Source organism: Salmo salar, chromosome ssa21, assembly GCF_905237065.1.
Source record: "Salmo salar chromosome ssa21, Ssal_v3.1, whole genome shotgun sequence".
NCBI lineage: Eukaryota > Metazoa > Chordata > Actinopteri > Salmoniformes > Salmonidae > Salmo > Salmo salar.
Window position 1 is genome coordinate 12,838,113 of NC_059462.1, and position 26,997 is coordinate 12,865,109.

The window sequence follows — 26,997 nt, forward strand, 5'->3', positions numbered from 1 at the left end:
TATCACATAGATCCCTGCATTCCACTGTGGTGATGAAATTGCAGATATGTAAAGTATGTGTGAGATCATCTCTCCACATGCCACACAAACGGCTGTCGCAGCGAGACCAGGTGAGTCAAGATTTTGTCTGCATCCCAAATTCCACCCCATTCTCTATATAGTGCCCTTTTTTGACTATGGCTATGGTCCAAAGTAGTTTACTGTATAGGAAATAGGGTGCCATTTGGGACACAGACTTTGACCCGCCTCTGTGTCGATATTGCAGGGATTTTGTGTACTCCCATTTCCTAAGGTATTGGACAAAGTCAGAGGCTAACAGCTTACAAATGGATTTGTCAATGACATAATACAGGCACCTTTATGGAACACATTTGTTTTGAATGTTCATTCTAAGACTCTTTTGTTTTATGCCCTGTATGGGATTTGATAGCAACTCCATTGCTCATCAAAAATGTTCTACCCTAATATTCAGTTTACAATGGATTTGACAGAAAATTGCACAACCATTTACCTTAAGGGAAGTATCCAACGATAATGTCACACTCTGACCTAAGAGAGCTGTTTTTTTCTCTGTTTAGTTAGGTCAGGGTGTGATATGGGTGGGCATTCTATGTTTTTTGTTTCTATGTTTAGTTCTTGTTTTTCAATTTCTATGTTGGCATTTTGGGATGATCTCCAATTAGAGGCAGCTGGTTCGCGTTGTCTCTAATTGGAGATCATATTTAAGTTTTTTTTTTTCTATTGTGTTTTGTGGGTAGTTGTTTTCCGTTTTGTTGTCTTGCCTGACGGAACTGTTTGCTGTCGTTTTGTTTCTTTGTAAAAGTGTTTAGTTTTCATTAAAGAATAATTATGCGCACTCAACACGCCGCGCCTGGGTCCCCTCTATATGACGCACATTACAGATAAGGAGAAAAAAAGTGTAAAAAGAATGGCTGCTTGTATGCCATGCCTCACTGCTTATGTGTGTACTAGTCAAATTCAACTTGAAATTGAATTCATTTTGATCATCCTCTTTGGTGTTGGTACAACAGTGGATCCTTTTTACTCATAAATAATCCCCCCTCACTTGACCCATGCACTGGCAATGATCAGTTTGACCTCCAACTCTTCTTCACCAAGAGCAGAATTACATCAGCGCTAGCTCCGAGAGGTTTGGTTGTGTGTCAAATGTGTCATTGTTGCACACCAGCGAGATCAAATCCACATTTATAATGGTGTCGGAGGCGATGGCTGCCGTTTTACGGTCTCCTATGCAATTGTGCTATTGTGTGAGGTTTTTTTCGCGTTATTTGTACATAATGTTTTGTACATAATTTTGTACATAATGTTTCTGCCACCTCTTATGACCGAAAAGAGCTTCTCGATATCAGGACAGCGAATACTCACCTCGTACTGGACAAAGGTTTTTCTTTAACGAGTCGAACGCGAAGGATTAACTTCAGACACCCGACAAGGCCCAAATCCCCATGATTCGTATGAGAAACAGACGGAGATATCGGGGACGTAGTTCGGGGTGCCTTGTAAGGATCCGACGGTGATTGGGTAATCTGCCCCTACCATCAGTACTATTAGCCAACGTACAATCATTGGACATCTAAATAGACAAACAACGATCACGAATATCCTACCAATAGGACATTAAAAACAGTAATATCTTATGTTTCACCAAGTCGTGGCTGAACGACGACATGAATAACATACAGCTGGTGGGGTTCACGCTGCATCGGTAAGATAGAACAGCCGCCTCCGGTAAGACAAGGGGTGGCGGTCTGTGTATATTTGTAAACAACAGCTGGTCCGCAAAATCTAATAGTAAGGAAATCTCTAGGTATTGCTCACATTATTTACCAAGAGAGTTTTCATCTATATACTTCGTAGCTGTGTATTTACCACCACAAACCGATGCTGGCACTAAGACCGCACTCAATGAGCTGTATACAGCCATAAGCAAACAGGAAAATGCTCATCCAGAGGCGGCACTCTTAGTGGCCGGGGACTTTAATGCAGGGAAACTTAAATCCATTTGACCTAATTTCTACCAGCATGTTAAATGTGCAACCAGAGGGGGAAAAAAATGTAACTCCACACACAGAGACGCGTACAAAGCTCACCCTCGCCCTCCAGTCGGCAAATCTGACCATAATTCTATCCTCCTGATTCCTGCTTACCAGCAAAAACGAAAGCAGGACGCACCAGTGACTCGATCAATAAAGAAGTGGTCAGATGACGCAGATGCTAAGGTACAGGACTCTTTTGCTAGCACAGACTGGAATATGTTCCGGGATTCTTCCAATGGCTTTGAGGAGTGCACCACATCAGTCAATTGCATAATCAATAAGTTGCATCGATGACGTCGTCCCCACAGTGACTGTACGTTCATACCCCAACCAGAAGCCATGGATTACAGGCAACATCCACACTGAGCTAAATGGTAGAGCTGACGCTTTCAAGGAGCGGTACTCTAACCCGGAAGCTAATGAGAAATCCAGCTATGCCTTCCGACGAACCATCAAACAGGCAAAGAGTAAATACAGGACTAAGATTGAATCGTACAACACCGGCTTCGACGCTCATCGGATGTGGTAGGGCTTGCAAACTATTACAGACTATAAAGGGAAGAACAGCCGCGAGCTGCCCAGTGACACGAGCCTACCAGACGAGCTAAATTACTTCTATGCTTGCTTCGAGGCAATGAACACTGAAGCATACATGAGGGCATCAGCTGTTCTGGACAACTGTGTGATCACGCTCTTCGTAGCCGATGTGAGTAAGACCTTTAAACAGGTCAACATTCACAAGGCCACAGGGCCAGACAGATTACCAGGACGTGTACTCCGAGCATGCGCTGACCAAATGGCAAGTGTCTTCACTGACATTTTCAACCTGTCTCTAACTGAGTCTGTAATACCAACATGTTTCAAGCAGACCACCATAGTCCCTGTGCCCAAGAACACTAAGGTAACCTGCCTAAAAGACTACCGACCTGTAGCACGCAAGTCTGTAGCCATGAAGTGCTTTGAAAGGCTGGTCATGGCTCACATCAACACCATTATCCCAGAAACCTTAGACCCACTCCAATTTGCATACCGCCCCAACAGATCCACAGATGATATAATCAATATTGTACTCCACGCTGCCCTTTCCCACCTGGACAAAAGGAACACCTATGTGAGAATGCTATCAATTGACTACAGCTTAGCGTTCAACGCCATAGTGCCCTCAAAGCTCATCACTAAGCTAAGGACCCTGGGAGCAAACACCTCCCTCTGCAACTGGATCCTGGACTTCCTGACGGGCCGCCCCCAGGTGGCAAGGGTAACAACACGTCTGCCACGCTGATCCACAACACGGGGGCCCTTCAGGGGTGTGTGCTCAGTCCCCTCCTGTACTCCCTGTTCAGTCATGACTGCATGGCCAGGCACCACTCCAACGCCGTCGACACAACAGCGGTAGGCCTGATCACAGACAACGATGAGACAGCCTATAGGGAGGAGGTCAGGGACCTGGCTGTGTGGTGCTAACAACCTATCTCTCAACGTTATCAAGACAAAGGATATGATTGTGGACTACAGGAAAAGGAGGACCGAGCACACCCCCATTCTCATCAACCGGGCTGTAGTGGAGCAGGTTGAGAGCTTCAAGTTCCTTGAAGCCAACAAGCTAACATGGTCCAAACACACCAAGACAGTCGTGAAGAGGGCACGACAAAGCCTATTCCCCCTCAGGAGTCTGAAAAGATTTGGCATAGGTCCTCAGATCCTCAAAAAGTCCTACAGCTGCACCATCGAGAGCATCCTGACTGGTTGCATCACTTCCTGGTATGGCAACTGCTCAGCCTCTGACCGCAAGGTACTACAGAGGGTAGTGCATATGGCCCAGTACATCACTGGGGCCAAGCTTCCTACCTCTATACCAGGCAGTGTCATAGGAAGGCCCTAAAAATTGTCAAAGACCCTAGTAATAGACTGTTCTCTCTGCTACCGCACGGCAAGTGGTACCTCAGCGCCAAGTCTAGGTCCAAGAGACTTCTTAACAGCTTCTATCACCAAGCTATAAGACTCCTGAACAGCTAATTAAATGGCTACCCAAACTATTTGCATTGTCCCCCCCTCTTTATGCTACTCTCTGTTCATTATCTATGCATAGTCACTTTAACTCTACCTATGTGTACATATTACCTCAATTACCTTGACTAACCTGTGCCCCCACACATTGGCTCTGTACCGGTACCCCCTGTATATAGCCTCACTACTGTTATTTTACTGTTGCTCTTTAATAATTTTTTATTTTTGTTTTTATTTTATGCTTATCTATTTTTTACTTAACACTTGTTTTTCTTAAAACTGCATTGTTGGTGAAGGGCTTGTAAGTAAGCCAATTTCACTGTAAGGTCTACACCTGTTGTGTTCGGCGCATGTGACAAATAAAGTTTGATTTGATTTGGTTGACAGTTAGCGCTGTAACTGCATGAGCCCTTCCAATATGTGTAGACCAACGTACTGTAGGTCTACACATATTAGTAGACTGACAGTACTAGTCTACTCACATGTGGCAACATTCATACCAGTATGGGGTTGCCGCTGCAACAAAATATAAAGAGAGTTCACATATTTACCGTACTAATCCTCTCAGAACAGTCTGACTTGAACAGTAAAAAGTAGTAAACTTGTTAGCAGAATGTTAGGCTCCTTGGGGTGTTGCCTGACCACAGACTTACCCTTGATGTTTTGGGAGCTTCATACTGTAGGCCTCTTGGGGAAGATCCTGGTGTCTCCTGGTCCCAATTTGGCAGCTCCAAAGTCTGCATGTCAAACATCTGTGAGGATGGCACCCAGTCATGCTGCCAGTAGCTGAGCATATATCTGGATCTTGCTGGATTGGAAGGCTACTCCACCACTCTTTGATTTGTTGAGCATAGAGTTGGATAGAGGGCCCATCTTTGCATATTTTGTGTAATGACTTAACCCAGAGGAAGTCCCACCCAGCTGTCTACTTCAGAATGGTGAAATTCATCAATGACGCTGGCCATGCTAAAACAGGGACCCAATCCCAAATGGATCCCTACACCCTTCACCCTATAATCTGAGAGGATTTCACCGTTGTAATCAATATGGTAATAGCTCCACCTTGTCATCTGATAGGCTAGGTTGAAGTTTAACCATTGCTTATACCAATCAAATCTTCTCATATCTCCACAAGTGCAGAGGGCGTAGGGTCTAGAGGTTCATTTGGGATTGGGCCAGGGTCTAATTTAGAGTCTAATGGCTGTGATAGAACTGAGGATGCTCACAACATTGTAGTTACTCCACAATACTAACTTAAATGACAGAGTGAAAAGAAGAAAGCCTGTACAGAATAAAAATATTCCAAATCATGCATCCTGTATATAATAAGGCACTAAAGTAATACTGCAAAAATTGTGGCAAAGAAATGAACTTTTTGTCTTGAATACAAAGCGTTAGGTTTGGGGCAAATCCAACACAACACATCACAGAGTACCACTCTTCATATTTCAAGCATGCGTGGTGGCTGCATCATGTTATGGGTATACTTGTCACCGGCAAGGACTAGGGACGTATTTAGGATAAAAAATAAACAGAATAGAGCTAAGCACAGGAATCCTAGATGAAAACTTTGTATGCTTTCCAACAGACACTGGAAGACAAATTCACATTTCAGCAGGACAATAACCTAAAACACAAGGCCAAATATACACTGTTGTTGCTTATCAAGACAACATTGAATGTTCTTGAGTGGCCGAGTTACAGTTTGGACGTAAATGTCTTGAAAATCTATGGCAAGACTTGAAAATGGCTGTCTAGCAATGATCAACAACCAACTTGACAGAGCTTGAAGAATTTTAAAAAGAATAATGTGCAAATATTATTCAATCCAGATTTGCAAAGCTCTTAGATACTTAGAAAATAATTGCCTCAGGTGTAGTCGCTGCCAAAGTTAATTCTAACATGTATTAACTCCGGGGGTTGAATACTTACCTAATAGAAATATATTAGATATATTGCAAAATTTTTCTTCCTCTTTGAAAAGATAGAGTATTGTGTGTAGATTGTTGACAAAAAAAATGAATTAAGTCCATTTCAATCCCACTTTGTAACAACAAAATGTGTAAAGTTGAGGGTGTGAATTCTTCCTGAAGGCACTTATTGCAGCACCTTGTGAATAAAGCTAGGGTCGCATGTCTCTTTAGAGATCACATCATGGTGCTAAGGGATCTATACGTATTCTATGTATAACATATTTAATAACATTTGTAATAAATGTGTAATAATGCTGGGTGAGGAAATGTGCCCAAATTACCATAATCCATAGATGTTGAATGAATGTGTTCAATCAAGGTCCAGATTCTAAAAGGCCCATTGACTGATGACCAGAGAAAGACCTGTGCTAAACCCTTGAACACCATATATTGTGCACTGATGATTTACATGGCAATGTAGTAGTTGCTGTTCTTCCAATATAGAATTGTCAATTTTCGGCATTTGGCTTTGCCTCAATAGATATTGTTTCCCCAGACTTTCCCAGAGGTGTTTCACATCGGATTAATAGCAAATAAAAAGTTTGCCAGGCAAAAGTGGCACCCGGGTACGCCGGTGGCAGGAGTAGTTTGGAGCGATAGAACGAGGGAGGAGTCTGGAGGACAGAGAGCAAGGGAGGTGGAAGATTGAGAGCTGGAGAAGTGAAGGTCTATGTTAATGAGAGGTGCCTTAATTAAAATAGAAAAATTAAACGGCAGCAGAAAAACAGTCGACAGACAAATGCCTCAGGCAGGGCTTTTAGCTTCATACTCTGCCCATGGCAGATTTCTCCTCTTTCCTCCAGGCTCTATTAGCTATTATCAAACCAAATCACAAATAAGAACAGAGAGCAAATCGACCCAAAAGGAAATAGCCTGGTACATTGATAAACGTGGATTATATAAGTATAGTGAGGGACCCTTGTGACCTATGATAACATTCAATCAGCACTGCTGTAGTAGTAACATTAATCTGCTCCACTCTTTTCATCAGTGCTATGATGCTGACCATCCAAGTGGAAAAAAAGAGCGAAGGATTGTATCTAGGGGTCCATTTGCGTTCACCACCTCTACAAGAAAGGGCACATAAGTCAACTGTCACAAATGGTTAGTGTAGTTTAGACACATGTATGATGCACAATCCAGTAAACTAATTTGAATGCAGATCTGAAAATATGACATGACTACAATAGTACATACAAATGAACAAGCCTTTGGGTGTTTAAAAAATGAGAAGATTTAATCATTTGATTTATAGAGGAAATTATGGGGGCATCGTTTCTGTGCCCAATCGGTTGTTTCAGTCCTCCAAGACATTTAACAAAGCTTTACAAGCAAGAGAGGACTCATTTCCATTACTGACAAAGACTGCTTGGAGAACAGTGTGCCACTGGTGATAGAAATTAATTGATCTCCGTTATATTACTGGTATCTAATCACATTTCCAAAATGGCTCATTTATGTGTCCGTGTAGGCTGCTTGATGTTGGCACACTGTCAAGGTAGATTCCCCCCCATCTGTCTGAGCTGTTGGGTCAGTCCCAAATACCACCCTGTTGCCTTCATAGGGCACTCCTTTTTGTATGGGCCGTGGTCAAAAGTGGTGCACTATATGGGGAATAGGGTGCAATTTGGGACAGAGACTCTGTCGAGTGCACATGTGCTGCTTCATTAGCCTGCTATAATCCAACATGAGGATAGGAAGGAAGGCTACAGCCTCCTAGTTTCTGCAGATGAACAACGTGTGTATTTTCTAGGAAGTATAGCGTCCATGTTTTTCTTTATTCCTATGTTTGATTGAAGATGAGAAACAGAATAAAAGTCGCAGAATATGGGGATAGAGTGATTGATCTATCAGCATAGGGATGCTTCATTTTTGGAGCTTAGACAAAGTACTCTTTATGCTGAACTACCTTGCTCATTTTTGACATTTCTTGGTATCCACTTTGGCGTTCACATTCCTTTCAGCACGTGCTCTCTATATGTCTTAAAATAAAATATAACTGAAGGTGTGCAAATACTGATGGTTCTTAGTGTACCGAGTCATACATTCAACAGTGATTAGAGACTCAATAGTTTAAGGATAATTTCACCCCTGTTGCGTGTGTCCGTTAACTATATAATTTACTACATATCTCCAATTAAAGGGATGAGATAAAATCATTTTGTTATCCGTTCAGATTTTTTTGTCGTAATCCGCTCTATTTGCCATGCATACAAGTCCTTGATGACACGTCTTGCTTACTGTGCTGTATGCTAGAGGGACAGGCCACCACTCAAGTGATGCTTCCAGTCAGTTGTTTAATGAAGTTAGGAATTGATATACAATAAGTGTAATGCGTCTGATTGTGTGCCAAAGTGGTGCCCTAGACGCCGAGTTGAGTAGCTTACCCGTGAGACAGGAGCAAATGGTGCAGAACCTTGCGTGCCTCACATTCTTATCCACACTGTTTAGACGTTACGCTTCAATGTCTAATCCGTTTACCCAAACCACGTTGTCGTTGTCTTTAAACATCTGGAGTGGAGTGTCTGTCAGCGTCCCATTTGGCACCCTATTCCCTATGTAGCTAGTGCTCTACTTTTGACCAGAGCGTTATGGGCCCTGTTCAAAAGTAGTGCACTCTATAGGGAATAGGGGGCCATTTGGTCCACCACCTCTGTTCCCTCAATTAGAGCGCTTCCTTCTTGTCAGTATGTTAGGATCTTAAATGCATTGACCCATGACAAATCTAATTTGTTTCATGTTGCCTCTGATAGACTCTAATGGCATATTTCGATTGCAAGATATTTGAGAATTAAATGACTAAACTGCCGTCTAGCAGTGAGGGCACCTTGAGCAGTGAGGTAGAACCTCTCCCCTTAGTTCCTGCATTACTCTGGCACCTAGCTAATGTATGTGCAATTCAGGTGGTGGTGAGACTCCTTCATAGATGTCCCTACTCAATCAGTCCTGCCTTGCAACTTAACACAAGAGCAACCAACCAAGACATGTCTCCAAATAGGTTTGCAAAATTCTGGTAACTTTCCCAAAATTCTCAGGTTATCCAGAAATCCTGATCGGAGGATTCAGAATTTCCTGCTTAATTCCCTCCTGATTCTGGGAATCTTCCGACGGGGATTTCTAGAAAACCTGTGCATTTGGGGAAAGTTACCAGAGTTTTCTAACCCTACTTGCAATTAACACGAGGAACCAACCAAGAGACAAGATTAGGCAGCTCATGTAGATATTCCATACATGTATGCTACTGTGTGATCCCTAGCACTCTGCCAGAGGGCTGTAATGAAGCCATTAAACCAGGGAACGTTCTCTCACCTTTAAACCTGCATGAGCCGCCCTTAATGGGACTCAACTGCCAATCTGCCATGCAGCGTGTTCCACCACCATCTGAAATTAATTATAATCTTCCTCCTCATCCATACACAAAGAGCCCTGGCCGCTGACACACGGCCACATGCTAAGAAAATGGATGTCCTCTGGAGAAGCGCTCAAGTGATTCTTGTGGGTTATTTAAAAGGAAAACACCCGGGAACTGTCAGATGACTGCCATAAAGAGGATGTTTTAGGGTATACCACACAAGGGCTCAGGAGGTACATGTAGCAAGTGATGAGCCTCTTAATGTATTTCAAATGGAGAGACCAGGGGAGAAACAAGGCAATTTGAGGAGAAAATGCAGCCAAAAGACTGTTAATGGACTGACATTAAGCTCAATTAAGTTGGGTGCTAGCCGCTAGAACAAGAGAGACTTATGCAAATTAGAGTAGTTGGGCATCTTTCCAAAGCAAAGTTACTGCTACGGACTTGGGTTGCATTTTAATGTAGATAGCATGTAACTATCTAGCTGTTCGTACCAGTGTTGGCGTATACATTTTTGGAAATAATTTTTGTTTCTAACCTTTGTTGTGAATGTAGCTATCTATTACATTCATTAAAAGTTTACCAAGAACACTGGTCCAAAACACGATTTATCGTAAAGGTGTATATTACTGTAGATACATTTGAGGGATTATTTTTGAATAAACTGTTAGTGTGATTTGAAAATACTATGGTACAGGATGTTTGGTTTTTCAGAAACGATGCCATGTTCCTCCTTGGAATTGATAGTCAGTCCTGTTGCCTTTGCTAAATTTGGTGCAAGATGTAGCAAGGGGAAAATGCTCCATCAATCACACAGGCTATTGGAGAGACGAGGAGAGGCTAAAGCTGAGAAATGAATCAGTGGAGGCTCTGTCAACAAACATTTCCAGGCTAAGATGATGGAAAAACTTCCCCTGCTCTCTGTCGACATAATTTGCCAATACCCCGGCGTTATCACAAGTTTTAGAGCAGAACTCAGGACTATCCTCTGTAAGTGTGTTTTTTCTTTCTTTTATTCCTCTGTAAATCGAGTGCAGCAGTGGAGGCTTAAGTATGTCAATAAAGCAGGCTAAATCAATGATGGGGTGCAGCTTACCTCCTCTGCTGCTCTGTGCCCGCCTTCCACAGATTAAACCAACGCACACTAATAGCACGTCAGTCAAAGAGGGCAGGTTGCACACTATTGTCCTCTTCGCACACCATTGGCTTAGCCACAACTACACAGTAGGGCTTTAAATAATTTGATGACATATTTTTCTTCCTACATACTAGGCTACATATTCTATATGTACCCATTTCTTGAAGGATCATAGAGTAGATTTTTTGGGGTTAGAAGGATTACTTTATCCTATCCCAGGTATTCCTTAAAGAGGTGGGGTTTCAGGTGTCTCCGGAAGGTGGTGATGACTCCGCTGTCCTGGCGTCATGAGGGAGCTTGTTCCACCATTGGGGTGCCAGAGCAGCGAACAGTTTTGACTGGGCTGAGCGGGAACTGTGCTTCCGCAGAGGTAGGGAGGTGAGCAGGCCAGAGGTGGATGAACGCAGTGCCCTTCTTTGGGTGTAGGGACTGATCAGAGCCTGAAGGTACGGAGGTGCCGTTCCACTCACAGCTCCGTAGGCAAGCACCATGGTCTTGTAGCAGATGCGAGCTTCAACTGGAAGCCAGTGGAGTGTGCAGAGGAGCGGGGTGACGTGAGAGTATTTGGGAAGGTTGAACACCAGACGGGCTGCGGCGTTCTGGATGAGTTGTAGGGGTTTAATGGCACAGGCAGGGAGCAGTGAGTTGCAGTAATCCAGACGGGAGATGACAAGTGCCTGGATTAGGACCTGCGCCGCTTCCTGTGTAAGGCAGGGTCGTACTCTGCGAATGTTGTAGAACATGAACCTACAGGATCGGGTCACCGCCTTGATGTTAGCGGAGAACGACAGGGTGTTGTCCAGGGTCACGCCAAGGCTCTTAGCACTCTGGGAGGAGGACACAATGGAGTTGTCAACTGTGATGGCGAGATCATGGAAAGGGCAGTCCTTCCCCGGGAGGAAGAGCAGCTCCGTCTTGCCGAGGTTCAGCTTGAGGTAGTGATCCGTCATCCACACTGATATGTCTGCCAGACATGCAGAGATGCGATTCGCCACCTGGTTATCAGAAGGAGGAAAGGAGAAGATTAATTGTGTGTCGTCTGCGTAGCAATGATAGGAGAGACCATGTGAGGATATGACAGAGCCAAGTGACTTGGTGTATAGCGAGAATAGGAGAGGGCCTAGAACTGAGCCCTGGGGGACACCAGTGGTGAGAGCACGTGGTGCGGAGACGGATTCTCGCCACGCCACCTGGTAGGAGCGACCTGTCAGGTAGGACGCAATCCAAGAGTGATGCCTGTGTTTTAGTAAACATCACAGTTTGGTAAACAGTGGCTTAAAGGGGAAATCTGGGGTTCAAACAACACCAAAACCAGTCTTAGTGAATGTTGTTTATGGCGTACAACAGCTGGCTGCAGAGCCATATGACAGTGTGTAGGTTTGGTCTGTGTGTAACTATCCGAGATCAGAGCACACCCTGTGGTCTGTAAATTAGTACTTGTGTGTTGTCTAATGTTCAACCCTAATTTAGTCATCACACCACTCATTGTAAAGTTTGAGCTTAGGGTTGAAAAGTTCTGAAATTCCAAGGTTTTTCAGAAATCCCTGTTGGAGGATATTCTGGATTTCCTGCTTATTCCTTCCTATTCCGGGAATCTTCCAATCAGAATTTCTGAAAAACCTTGGCATTTTGAGAAAATTACTGGAATTGTGAAACCCTACGTGTGCTGATATTGAAGTAAAAACAGGCTTGTTACAGAAACATACTGGATTGACACCATTGTTATTTTACTGTCAACCCCACTGTCTCATCTGCTGATTTTGTTTGTCATGTGATTTCCTCATCTTTCATTCTAGTGCTCCACAAGGTTCATGGTGTCAAATCAAAATAGTATAATTGTGTCACTTTGGCTTGTACTGTAAAGAGATGAGGCCCATAAACAAAGGAATACTATTTCCATAAAAGGCTGCTGTCAAGCTTTCAACAGATATTCTACCTCAATTTTAAATGCTTCTTTCTTTTATCTTCTCTTATCAACGTAGAGAAAAAGGAACACTTAACTTTGTGTGATCAGTTTGTGGAATCCTTAATGGATCGTTAGTGGGTGTTTGCTCTGTAAATTTGAAGCGCAAACTACATTTTTATCATAGTCATAAGTATGTAAAGTATATAGGTATACATTTTTAATTAGTTCTATTTTGTATGCTTTTATAGTATAATAAAGATCAAGACTGTTGGTATATTACTCTCCCTTCAACACACATCTCCTAGGTTTATTAAATAAAATAAAATCAGATTTTATTAATCACATGTGCCGAATACAACACCTTACAGTGAAATGCTTACTTACAAGCCCCTAACCAACAATGCAGTTTAAAAAAATACGAATAACAAGAAGAAATAAAATACTAAAATGAATTAAAGAGCTGCAGTAAAATAACAATAGTGAGACTATATACAGGGTGTACCGGTACAGTCAATGTGCTGGTTAGTCGAGGTAATTGAGGTAATATGTACATGTAGGTAGAGTTATTAAAATGCATTGAAAATATTCTGGGTAGCCATTACAGACAGAGAATGTAGACCACGTAGACCATCTTTATTTTCCGGTCCATACCTCCAACTTCATTGCTACACCGTACAAGTACTGTATGAGTCTGTTACATCAAATCAAATGTATTTGTCACATACACATGGTTAGCAGATGTTAATGCGAGTGTAGCGAAATGCTTGTGCTTCTAGTTTCGAACATGCAGTAATATCTAACAAGGAATATAACCTAACAATTCACAACAACTACCTTATACACACAAGTGTAAAGGAATGAATATGAATATGTACATACAAATATATGAATGAGTGATGCCTGAACGGCATAGGCAAGATGCAGTAGATGGTATAGCGTACAGTATATACATATGAGATGAGTAATGTAGGGTATGAAAACATTATATAAAGTGGCATTGTTTAAAGTGGCTAGTGATATATTACATCAAGATGGCAAGATGCAGTAGATGGTATAGAGTACAATATATACATATGAGATGAGTAATGTAGGGTATGAAAACATTATATGAAGTGGCATTGTTTAAAGTGGCTAGTAATACATTTAATTACCTTAAGATGGCAAGATACAGTAGATGGTATAGTGTACAGTATATACATATGAGATGAGTAATGTAGGGTATGTACGCATTATATAAAGTGGCTAGTGATAAATTGATTACATCCATTTTTCCATTATTAAAGTGGCTAGAGTTGAGTCAGTATGTTGGCAGCAGCCACTCAATGTTAGTGATGGCTGTTTAACAGTCTGATGGCCTTGAGATAGAAGCCTTCTGGATTAAAGTGGGGTGAACAGGCAGTGGCTTGGGTGGTTGTCCTTGATGATCTTTTTGGCCTTCCTGTGACATCGGGTGGTGTAGGTGCCCTGGAGGGCAGGTAGTTTGCACCCAGTGATGCGTTGTGCCGACCTCACTACCCTCTGGAGAGCCTTACAGTTATGGGAGGAGCAGCTGCCGTACCAAGTGGTGATACAGCCCGACAGGATGCTCTCGATTGTGCATCTGTAAAAGTTTGTGAGTGTTTTTGGTGACAAGCCGAATTTCTTCAGCCTCCTGAGGTTGAAGAGGCACTGCTGCGCCTTCTTCACCACACTGTCTGTGTGGGTGGACCATTTCAGTTTGTCCGTGATGTGTATGCCGAGGAACTTACAACTTTCCACCCTCTCCACTGCTGTCCCGTCAATGTAGATAGGGGGCTGCTCCCTCTGCTGTTTCCTGTTGTCCACGATCATCTCCTTTGTTTTGTTGACATTGAGTGTGAGGTTATTTTCCTGACACCACACTCCGAGGGCCCTCACCTCCCTGTAGGCCGTCTCGTCGTTGTTGGTAATCAAGCCTACCGCTGTAGTGTCGTCTGCAAACTTGATGATTGAGTTGGAGGCGTGCATGGCCACGCAGTCGTGGGTGAACAGGGAGTACAGGAGAGCCCTGAGAATGCACCCTTGTGGGAACCCAGTGTTGAGGATCAGCGGGGTGGAGATGTTGTTACCTACCCTCACCACCTGGAGGCGGCCCATCCGGAAGTCCAGGACCCAGTTGCACAGGGCGGGGTCGAGACCCAGGGTCTCGATGAACAGCATTCTTACATAGGTATTCCTCTTGTCCAGATGGGTTAGGGCAGTGTAATGGCGATTGCGTCGTCTGTGGACCAATTGGGGCGGTAAGCAAATTGGAGTGGGTCTAGGGTGTCAGGTAGGGTGGAGGTGATATGGTCCTTGACTAGTCTCTCAAAGCACTTCATGATGACGGAAGTGAGTGCTACAGGGGGGTAGTCATTTAGCTCAGTTACCTTAGCTTTCTTGGGAACAGGAACAATGGTGGCCCTCTTGAATCAAATCAAATCAAATTTATTTATATAGCCCTTCGTACATCAGCTGATATTCTCAAAGTGCTGTACAGAAACCCAGCCTAAAACCCCAAACAGCAAGCAAAGCATGTGAAAGAAGCACGGTGGCTAGGAAAAACTCCCTAGGAGTGGGAACAGCAGATTGAGATAAGCATTGATTGAATATGTCTGTAAATACACCAGCCAGCTGGTCTGCGCATGCTCTGAGGATGCGGCCGGGGATGCCGTCTGGGACTGCAGCCTTGCGAGGGTTAACACGTTTAAATGTTTTACTCACATTGGCTACAGTGAAGGAGAGCCCGCAGGTTTTGGTAGCAGGCCGTGTCAGTGGCACTGTATTGTCCTCAAAGAGATGGGTATTGTCATGTTTATTATGACATTTCTGATATTAATATATTCTCCCATAGGTCTATACAAGATATGGAAAATGCTACACTTTCAATGGGAACAAGTCGACGTCCAGGAAAACCAAGCAAGGTGGAATGGGAAATGGGCTGGAGATTATGTTGGATATTCAACAGGACGAGTATCTCCCCATCTGGAAAGAGACAAGTAAGTCATAAACCTTACATGTTGTTACGGGATCTGTTTCTGTTGTCATAAATCAACAGTATTCTACCCCATCTCTGAATCATGTTTGTATAGGACACTAGTGATACATTTCTGCAATGTCGCCACTATCCTGGATGCTTTCTTAAAATTATTATTGTAAGGGATAAATCTGTTGACAGTGCTGTAAGTCATATACACTGAACAAAAATATAAATGCAACATGCAACAATTTTGACGATTTTACTGAGTTACATTTCATATAAGGAAATCAGTCAATTGAAATAAATTCATTAGGCCCTAATCTATGGATTTCACATGACAGGGCATAGGCCCACCCACTTGGGAGCCAGGCCCACCCACTGGAGAGCCAGGCCCAGGCAATTAGAATGATTTTTTTCCCTACAAAAAGGCTTTATTACAGACAGAAATACTCCTCAGTTTCATCAGCTGTCCAGGTGGCTGGTCTCAGACGATCCCGCAGGTGAAGAAACCGGTCTGCAGTTGTGAGGCTGGTTGGACGTACTGCTAAATTCTCAAAAATTATGTTGGAGCTGGCTTATGGTAGAGAAATTAACGTTAAATTATCTGGCAACAGCTCTGGTGGACATTTCTGCAGTCAACATGCCAATTGCACACTCCATCAAAACTTGAGACATCTGTGGCATTGTTGTGTGACAAAACTGCACATTTTAGAGTGGCATTTTATTGCCCCCAGCACAAGGTGCACCTGTGTAATGAGCATGCTGTTTAATCAGCTTCTTGATATGCCACACCTGTCAGGTGGATGGATTATCTTGGCAAAGGAGAAATGCTCACTAACATGGATGTAAACAAATGTGTGCACATTTTAGAGAAATAAACTTTTTGTGCATATACATTTCTGGGTTATTTTATTTCAACTAATGAAACATGGGACCAACACTTTACATGTTGTGTTTATATTTTTGTTCAGTATATGTAGATGTGATCATTGTCAGTGTCTTGTTTTTCTCAAATGACTGAGATCGGCCTTGTCACAATTAGCCTTCCCCTAGGATTGATGGATGAAAGGCTGAATGAATCCACTCTGTACGTGTGTCTTTGTACTGCCTACACGTGCCTCTTTTATCCCGGAAGATGAGACGTCGTTAGAGGCAGGGATCCGCGTGCAGATCCACAGCCAGGATGAGCCTCCCTACATCCACCAGCTGGGCTTCGGAGTCTCCCCGGGATTCCAGACCTTTGTTTCATGTCAGGAACAAAGGGTAGGCCCCGGCACCGCTTTCACCCAGATTACCACTCTCTCAGTACTCACTTATCCTCACCCCCGAGCCGTGTGGCTCAGACATGGCTCTAATCAATCACTCTGTGCTTAGCTGACCTACCTGCCCCAGCCCTGGGGGAACTGCCGCTCCACCAGCGACCAGATGATCCCGGGATACGACACCTACAGCGTCAGTGCCTGCCGCCTGCGCTGCGAGACCAGGGAGGTGCTCCGGGAGTGCAACTGCAGGATGGTACACATGCCTGGTAAGTAGACTACTGTAGCCATCACTCACTACTCACTATTCACCTGGTTTTATATATGATTCCCTGTTACCCATTTAATGTACCGTACATACACTGTCAATATACAGTTGAAGTCGGAAGATTACATACACTTAGGTTGGAGTCATTAAAACTCGTTTTTCAACCACTCCACAAATTTCTTGTTAACAAACTATAGTTTTGGCAAGTCGGTTAGGACATCTACTTTGTGCATGACACAAGTTATTTTTCCAGCAATTGTTTAAAGAAAGATTATTTCACTTATAATTCACTGTATCACAATTCCAGTGGGTCAGAAGTTTACATACACTAACTTGACTGTGCCTTTAAACAGCTTGGAAAATTTCAGAAAATGAAGTCATGGCTTTAGAAGCTTCTGATAGGCTAATTGAAATAATTTGAGTCAATTGGAGGTGTACCTGTGGATGTATTTCAAGGCCTACCTTCAAACTCAGTGCCTCTTTGCTTGACATCATGGGAATATCAAAAGAAATCAGCCAAGACCTCAGAAAAAAATGGTAGACCTCCACATGTCTGGTTCATCCTTGGGAGCAATTTCCAAATGCCTGAAGGTACCACGTTCATCTGTACAAACAATAGTATGCAAGTATAAACACCATGGGACCATGCAGCCGTCATACCGCTCAGGAAGGAGTTCTGTCTCCTAGAGATGAACGTACTTTGGTGCGAAAAGTGCAAATCAATTCCAGAACAACAGCAAAGGACCTTGTGAAGATGCTGGAGAAAACAGGTACAAAAGTATCTATATCCACAGTAAAATGAATCCTATATCGACATAACCTGAAAGGCCGCTCAGCAAGGAAGAAGCCACTGCTCCAAAACCACCATAAAAAAGCCAGACTACGGTTTGCAACTGCACATAGGGACAAAGATCGTACTTTTTGGAGAAATGTCCTCTGGTCTGATGAAACAAACAAAGAACAGTTTGGCCATAATGACCATCGTTATGTTTGGAGGACAAAGGGGGAGGCTTGCAAGCTGAAGAACACCATCCCAACCATGAAGCACGGGTGTGGCAGCATCATGTTGTGGGGGTGGTTTGTTGCAGGAGGGACTGGTGCACTTCACAAAATAGATGACTGGTGCACTTCACAAAATAGATGGCATCATGAGGAAGTAAAATTATGTGGATATATTGAAGCAACATCTCAAGACATCAGGTCAGGAAGTTAAAGCTTGGTTGCAAATGGGTCTTCCAAATGGACAATGACCCCAAGCATACTTCCAAAGTTGTGGCAAAATGGCTTAAGGACAACAAAGTCAAGGTATTGGAGTGGCCATCACAAAGCCCTGCCCTCAATCCTAGACGAAATTTGTGGTCAGAACTGAAAAAGCATGTGCGAGCAAGGAGGCCCACAAACCTGACTCAGTTACACCAGCTCTGTAAGGAGGAATGGGACAAAATTCATCCAACGTATTGTGGGAAGCTTGTGGAAGGCTACCCAAAATGTTTGACCCAAGTTAAACAATTTAAAGGCAATGCTACCAAATACTAATTGAGTGTATGTAAACTTCTGACCCACTGGGAATGAGATGAAAGAAATAAAAGCTGAAATAAATCATTCTCTACTATTATTCTGACATTTCAAATTCTTAAAATAAAGTGGTGATCCTAACTGACCTAAGACAGGGAATTTTTACTAGGATTAAATGTCAGGAATTGTGAAAAACTGAGTTTAAATGTATTTGGCTAAGGTGTATGTAAACTTCCGACTTCAGCTGTATGTGTAGTCATGGCAGAAGTCTTATTTAGTATACAAATCTACTTATTTTCATTCCTGAATGGAGGGCCTTGATGTAACATCCCCTTTAGAGAGACACCTGACCTCTCTCCATTGAGAGTAGGGTGAAAGATTTCCTGTGCAGTCATGCTACTCTGATCATAAGGATGCCTCTGCTCCTCAGTGCCCCCGACGTTAATGTCCCTAAATCAATCTTCCCTAACGCAAATTGAAAAGATGACTGTTCCTAAAACATTAACTCAAAGAACATTTTGTTGTCTGCTCGCCACACATATTTCCCACGATGAATTGTGCTCCTGATGAATTCCTATCATTAGTGGCCCCTGTGCTGTGTTTGTCACTGTGATGAGATGAATCATTGATTGTTTTTTAAAGACTTTCTAAATATGCCTTTGGGGTTGGGCCCCGGTGCTCCATTTCTCAATGCAAACAGAGGAGGATGCCCAACGTGGCCGAAAAATTGTGAATGTAACTCATCTTCCCACATCTACTTGCGCTTGTAGATGAATGATAATCAAGTGTTCTGTTCTCAATGAGAGTTTTTCATGTTGGCAGCAATATGGATGGTGGCCATTTTGTTTTTTCTTGATCAAACTCATTTCATGTTTTGTACTCCAGGAACTGCTGATATCTGCACTCCCAGTAACATCAAGTGTGTTGACAAGGCGCTTGGTAAGACATGTTTTTCTTTTTTATTATAATAAATGGTCCCTGAGTGAAATGCAGAATAATTATTTACATTATAAGGAGAAATTGGGTTTCAATGTACTGGTAGGGATTGCCTAGGTAAAGATTGCAAAATGACATTGCCTCCATGTTGATATGACAATTGTTGGGGTAGAAAATGCACAAATTGTGAGTGACAACGATGCTACCTAACTGCTTACTCACCTTCATTCTCTGAGCTTTCACGATACATTTGATATTCCTTCACTGAGCCAACTCCATGTGGTGTGGCTGACTCCCCACAGGCTGGCTCTGGGTTATCTCTGTGCAGAGGTGCCTTGTCTCAAAGATATTATGGTGGTCATAAAAGAGACGCTTTATTATGTGATGAGATGTATCAGTACAATTATGATCTTCGAGCCTAATAAGCCAGAAATGTAATTATCTTCCTCTTCAAAAGGATTTCAAGCCCATTTAATGGGTGGGTGCTCTAAATCTAGATATATATCTTACAAGAATGGCTCATATTTATATCTAGCTGTATTCTCGACTCAATCAGAATAAATTCAAGGTAATAACTTAAAACATTATTTATATATTTATATTATATACAGTAGGTGACTTTTTGTGTGCCTCAGTCTAAGAATAGATTATGTGTTGCCCCTGCATACAAATAACCTCATTATAAGAGTTATAAAACACACAACTCACCAAATTTGGATAACAGTTTTTTCTAACTGAATTGAATTTTGGCGTGAAAAGAGGGATGAGTTGAGTAGTATTGTTGTCCATGTTGATGCAGTATATTCTTTTGTTTTCTTTTAGTGCCATGAATGAGCAATTATTTATGCATGTTTGTGTTAGTCTGTGTGTATGGGCGTGTGGGCCAAAAGAAATATCGAGACTAGCCATGATCTCAGTATGCATACTAAGCATGTAGTAAATAAACATTGATAAAGGTATGGTGCTGGAGATAATGAATATGAGGTTAAAAAGTGGTGGAATTTCCCTTTAACTTGCTAACTGAAATACGCTTGCATCCCATTTGTAGACAAGTGCCCAGGAGAACAAGGGCCTCGCTTTGTGCATGGCAGGTGTTCTATCATCACTGGAGTCTCTAGCTCATTAACAATCACCTGGCTTTAGACTGGCCTATTGGCCCAGGCTATGTCCCAGACCCAGGCCTTAACACTCTGCTCTGTGTTCCAGAGCCCCCAACAGTCTGCTCTGTATTCTAGGTAATCTCTCGTGGACAGGCTACGTAAACATAAATGGTAGATCTGTCATGATACAACGGGATGCGTAAGATAACGAGCAGCATTAGCTCCGGTTCTTTGGAAAATCCAGATGTTGTAGGTGTTAGCATCTTTTGAATTTCGGAAGGGGAGCGGACATTTGGTCCATAGACTTCCCCGTAACATGCATAGACAGAGGGTGGAGCTCTTCATTCCGATTCTCGTTCTATCTCTTCTCTTAACATGTATGCACCCAGAACTTAATCAAGCATCTCACCAATTACGCAAGACTTTAGTTCTGGTTTAACCGAGATTATGTTCTAGGCTATGTCCCAGACCCAGTCTATTACATTCTGCTATGTGTTCCAAGCTATGTCCCAGACCCAGGCTAAAACACTTTGCTCTGTGTCCCAGCCCTTCTCCAGAAGAGCACTGGGGACACCTGTCCCTGTGAGACACCATGTAACCTGACTCGCTACGGCAAGGAGCTCTCCATGGTCAAGATCCCCAGCAAGGGCTCCGCTCGCTACCTGTCCAGGAAATACGACAAGTCTGAGGAGTATATCAGGTAGAACTGACGTGATTACTTACATTACTGTGACCTGGAAAAGATCAGTGCTGGAAAATTGAGACACCCTCAGGGGTTGGCTACACATCATGTGTGTCTCAAATGGCAACCTATTCATAGATACTATATAATATAGTGCACTACTTTTGACCTGAACCCTATGGGCCCTGGTCAGAAGAAGTGCATTAGGGTTCCATTAGAGACTGAGCCCATGCTTCTCATGTTCCCTGCCAGTGCTGTTAAAATCTTAAAGTCCCCATAATCTGTGAATTATTAACTTGATTCATTTGAATTTTAATTGAAAGTGCCATCATGACAATTTATAACAACCACAAAAATGACATGGTACAGTATATATATTTTTTATATTATCCTGGTAATATTATAGTGCTGTGGTTGAGGTAAAAAGGAAAGTGCAATTTTGTATTTTCCATAATAACACTTTACTATTGGTTATAACAACGTAGACTAAACATATGCAGTTATCTTTTAATATTGTTCTCATTTTCTCCATCTCTAGAGACAACTTTCTGGTGTTGGATATCTTCTTTGAGGCTCTTAACTATGAAACAATTGAACAAAAGAAAGCGTATGATGTTGCAGGTTTACTAGGTGAGTTTCTCTTTTCTACTATGACCCCTTTCTCTCGTGCTCTTGTTTTATACAAAGATAACAATAATTGGGGTTTCATGTGGTTTAAGATACGTCTTAATATGGAAACTGCCTGACACTGGTTCTTTGGCTCTAGTAATAAATTGAATTTTCAGACAATGGTTTTCAAATATGAGTGAATGAGTAATTATTGGCATCACCTGGAATCCTTAATATTACATTTCTTCCTATTTAGGTGACATTGGAGGCCAGATGGGCTTGTTCATTGGAGCCAGTATTTTGTCCATCTTAGAAATATTGGATTATGTTTACGAGGTACATTGTCTATCCTTTTAATATGTGTATGTGCATGAAGCGCACAAAAGGTGACACAAATTTGGGGTTGCAAAATTCCCAAGTTTTCCAGAAATTCTGGTTGGAGAATTCCAGATTTTCTGCCTATTCCCACCTGATTCCAACCGGGATTTCTGGAATAACTGGATATTTTGGGAAAGTCATTTTACAACCCTACACACATTTCAGCTGGTCTTGCTCTATAAACACCAAGGACTTTGTTCTAAAATGTCTGCCTCAATCAGTGTTAGTGGCACTTTGACATTTTAAACTGTTACGCGTGGACTAGCACTACTATCACTGCTAATGTGTCAGTTATGAGTGTGAAGGATTTCACTTGTGTTATATGAGGCTAATGATATGGAAAATCTCCGCTCTCTGAGCTCTGGGGTATGCCAGATGTGCTGATGGAGTGAACTCCTGACTCTGCTTGCACTCGTCCATCCCTCCCTCCATCCTGCCTCCATCCAGGTGATAAAGCACAGGCTGCAGCGTCTGCTGAGGCCACAGAAGGATGAGAAGAAACAACAAACGACCACTGTTGCCACTGTGGACCTGCAAGATATGAAAGCCAATAAGGTGAGTTGTTTGCTTGTGGAGGGCAGGCATGTTGCATCAGGCAGGTTGTAGGCCTACGCCTCTCTGTGCATGCAGGGAGAGCCCAAAGGGGAATGAGCCTCCTGAAATGGGGTTGTTCAGTTCTCTCTGGCCTCATACACACTCAATTTGTATAACTGATGTACAACGCATTTGGCACAATGGTTGTAAATCTAAATATTTATCACTATAAATCTTTATATCACTACAAGCTATATCACTATACATCTTTCAGGGAGATCAGTTTAATCTCTTGTTAAAAATATTGTTTTATCCCATTGTACAGGATTACATCCCCCCAGAGGCAACTTCAATTCCCAGGTCCCTCTCTCATGAGGAACAAATTTACTCCTTGAGTCCATATAAAATCATCCAAAATCATCAATTTTCCATAGACGTAAAAAAATTATCTACATGAAATATCTACCATTACATCAAAGGTATTATCATTTTGGTTTATTCAAAAGCAATATCGTTTTGGTTTATTGAGCCAACACTGTACATCATTTAGGGTTGGTTTCCCGGACACAGATTAAACCTAGCCAAGACTAAAAAGCTTGCTCAATGGAGAATCTCCATTGAACGTGCTTCTTCGTCCAAGACAAATCTTAATCTGTGTCTGGGAAACTGACCCATTTAGTATATCTTATTACATTGTGGTCTTTGTGGCAACCAGGAGTCCAGTGACATGACCAGAAGTCACCCTGAAGGAGCCTACGCCAATACGATTCTACCGAATCACCATCTCCCCCACCACCAAGGACAGCCACATGGAGTGTTTGAGGACTTTGCCTGCTAGACCCAGTGACCATCTTTCCATCCTGATGACAATAAAATATGTCCTCTCTGGGCTGGATTGGGCATCAAAACAGACCCTGGGACCTCAGTTCTATACCTTTCTTGCTGTCACCAGTGGAAAAAGCTACAGCCAAAGTCGAACACCAAACCTGTGCTGCTAATAGACCACTTGTATGTAAGCACAGATTGGATCCCACAGTACTGTCCGGCTGGAGACGCCCACCTTCGATCCCTATTCTGGTTATTTTGGTACATGGTCACCACATGGGAACAAGACAAGGTCTGCATGTCATCTTGAGCCATCTTGATATACTCACCTCCAATATCTTGATTTATGTACCACTCTTAACCATGTTTCCACCAAACTATTTGTCAATAAGTTCTCACTTACTATTTTGAATCATATCATTGTAAATGATGTAATTATTTACTGAGATATTATAATTTCCCCTTTACATTGTATACAAGATGAGACTAGATAAGACAAGTGGTCATATTCAATCTAACCATTATATAGAGATTTCAGCAAACAAAATCAGAGGAAATATTACACTGATCTTTTAGCGCGTTAAACCCCTACTACACTTGCTTTGATGATAGGGCCAGTAATATATACACACACCGTGTCTGGTTTATAGTAAAGGTGTGTTAGAGAGTAGTATTATATATGTACTGTACATGGTTCCAACCTGAGTACAAAGAGAAAGCACTGTTTTAAATGGATAATGATTCATTTAACATATAACTCTAATACAAATGTTGGTAATTTATTGATATGTTTTAGAGAATATTATTTTTAAATAATATCAATGTAGCTTCTTCTTGTTTATTAGTGAAACCAGTCGGAAAGGTGATGATTGGAATTGCATTGCTCCAAGCAATGAATATATTTTTCAGATTTACTGACTTGGGTAAAGGTGAAGTTCTACAGCAATGACGGTGTCCAAATTAGGACAGCACTCAAAGGTAATGAATAACAACAAGCTTGACATGGATGAATCATTTCACATTTGGGCCCTTCTGCAAATGCTGTGGTCATTTTAATGACAAAGTCCCCATTAAGGTTGCTTAAGGTTATATACTTTCTAACAGATGTGTGACACAAGTTAATGCCCCCCACAGCTTAAAGCCAAAGCAACAAATGAGAGGGTGAATTTTTTGGAACCAAACCAACAACCATTCCCTTTCACTATATGCCAGTCCTGTGGGAAACAGTTTGTAGTTCTTCACAAATCAGGCACACATTTGCGTGTGGGCACTATAACACACATCATTCAACAGACTGTAGTACCTGATCTCCTCGATTTAAAGAAAGGGCCAGAAGATTATTTTCTCAAAATCCCTGTTGGAAGTAAACTGACTTCCAAAATAATTGTTTTACGTCTCCTGCACACTCTCTTGGCTTAAATAGTGAATTTGATATAGAAAAGGCTGATCTAGGACTAAACTGCTGTCAACTCTCCTAAGTGAAACGGTCTCCGTGAAAGACCTATCAAAGACCTTTGAGTACTATCTGACAATCCACTGTGGGTTTAAGACCTCCACCATTTTGTTGGATTTTTCTGGGTTATTTTTACCTCGCATTACAGCGTATATGATCACATAAATATATATCAAGATGTTATCAACTATTTCTTAATCATTTGGTTTGTGATCTTAATATTGGTAACCATACTGTAGTCGAGTGCTCCGAGCTGTGCTTTGTTAGACAAGTCCACAATGAAATTACACATTCATCAGCGTAGAGAATCCACTGTTGTCCATGTCAAGTAATCATGGGTTTTAAACATGGCTTTTAAATATTCATAATCATGTGTCACTATGACATTTTCAAAGGTTCCCAATCATAGTCTCTGATGGCATCCTGTACTGGCTCTGCATACAAAGTTTCTCTTCTGTCATCACTAACACTATCCTCTCCACTAATGACAGGCCACACACACAGATGAGATGCTGTACGAGGGTGAATGTGGGGTCAAAACGCAATCTTGACGTCACTTGTTACAGTTATCTATAGGTGGTCAAGTATTTATAGATCCAGAAAAGCCTCACCAGTCTGTCTCTACAGCGAAATGTATTTGCTATGTGTATAGCAGACATGTACGGCCCGTCTGAGAATGTGTCCATGGAATTTAGAAATAATTTTGTATGTAATATTACAACTAGTATGTGCAAATTACAACAACACCTGTGCATATTACTGTGGAACTAAATGGTTGCTGTAGAGCTGACCTTGCCTGATTCCCCCCTTGACAACAATCTGAACATTTTACAATTTCTAAATTTGCCAATCTGCTCGTTCTTTCACTTCATTTCTCTACTCTGCTTGTTCAGTTTCACAAATTTCAGTTTCGCAATACTGTTTGCATATTGTATATTCACACAATCAAAATCAAGTTCTCAGTAATAAGTTTGTGTTTTGCGACTTTGTCTCATCATGATCTGAATGTTCCACATATGACAGAAATCGGTCATAGAGTGAGATGGCAATGAAGCATGCACCGTTAGACTGTTGAGGGTTCAAGAAAGGATCAGAGCAATTCTATTAAACAGTATGGCATCAATGGAAATTCACTAAGATTCACAGGAAAACGCTGAATACATTTTGTACAGAAGTCTGCTATTGTGACTGTTTCTTCTGTTAGAACACATTTTATAAATGTTATGGTAAGTACAAATATTAAAGTTTAGATTGGTAAATGAAATGCCTCCTATATGATCTATTGTTAATTCACTTATTTTGTTCTTGCTTTGTTCTTGAGCTCTAAGGAGCTTGGCTGTCAGGTATTTTTATTTACACCCCCCTTGACCTTTGTCAAACTAATTGCAGGAAAGCGATCAACAGACATTGCTCATACATTTACGACAAGTTGACTGTGACTGAAACGTTTGTCTCCAAAGCATAAACAGGAACAAACAAAACAACAAGACCTTCTTTGATAAGTTGGTGTAACTGTGAAAGTTTTGAGTAGTCAAAGTTTTCTAGGAATGCAGCTCACTCAAGGTTTGCATCCCAAATGGCACCCTACAGTATTCCCTATGTATTTCATTACTTTTGATCAGGGCCCATGGGGCTCTGGTCAAAGGTAACGTACTATATGGGGAACAGAGTGCCATTTGCGACGCAAACCTTGAGTTTGAATTTTTCAGATGAACTGTTCCCTGTGATAGGAGAAAGTCCAAGGATCTATGTAAAATGGAGTGCAAAATAATTACATACAATTTGCACCCAGGTGCACTATATTTAGGTGGTTTCACAGCATGCCTGAGGGTAGTATGTATGAGGCCCTTACATCGTCTATACATATAATTTAGCATTTTTCACTGTTTCTTCCCAAACAAACTTAAAAGAACACTTTTGTCCTATAGACAAAGTATTCTGAACAAAAATACTGTATACATGCAACGTGCAACAATTTCAACCATTTTACTGATTTACAGTTCATATAAGGAAATTGGTCAATTTAAA

At 41.9% G+C, this 26,997-nt stretch overlaps 1 protein-coding gene across 2 annotated transcripts in view; it reads left to right on the forward strand.

Annotated features, from left to right (window-relative positions):
- Positions 1-26,228, forward strand: part of LOC106581714 (acid-sensing ion channel 4-A) — a 167,643-nt gene extending 141,415 nt beyond the window's left edge. Inside the window, exons 2-11 of one of the 2 annotated variants that reach the window (XM_045704728.1) lie at positions 15,285-15,429; positions 16,546-16,673; positions 16,785-16,938; positions 19,338-19,391; positions 21,035-21,188; positions 21,709-21,800; positions 22,036-22,115; positions 22,605-22,712; positions 23,017-23,170; positions 23,407-26,228. In XM_045704728.1, coding sequence (XP_045560684.1) covers positions 15,285-15,429; positions 16,546-16,673; positions 16,785-16,938; positions 19,338-19,391; positions 21,035-21,188; positions 21,709-21,800; positions 22,036-22,115; positions 22,605-22,712; positions 23,017-23,148 — 1,047 coding nt within the window. In that variant the 3' untranslated portion in view covers positions 23,149-23,170; positions 23,407-26,228. The remainder of the gene's footprint in view (positions 1-15,284; positions 15,430-16,545; positions 16,674-16,784; positions 16,939-19,337; positions 19,392-21,034; positions 21,189-21,708; positions 21,801-22,035; positions 22,116-22,604; positions 22,713-23,016; positions 23,171-23,406) is intronic. The other variant, XM_045704729.1, reaches the window with a different exon arrangement.
- Positions 26,229-26,997: the final 769 nt, after the last annotated feature.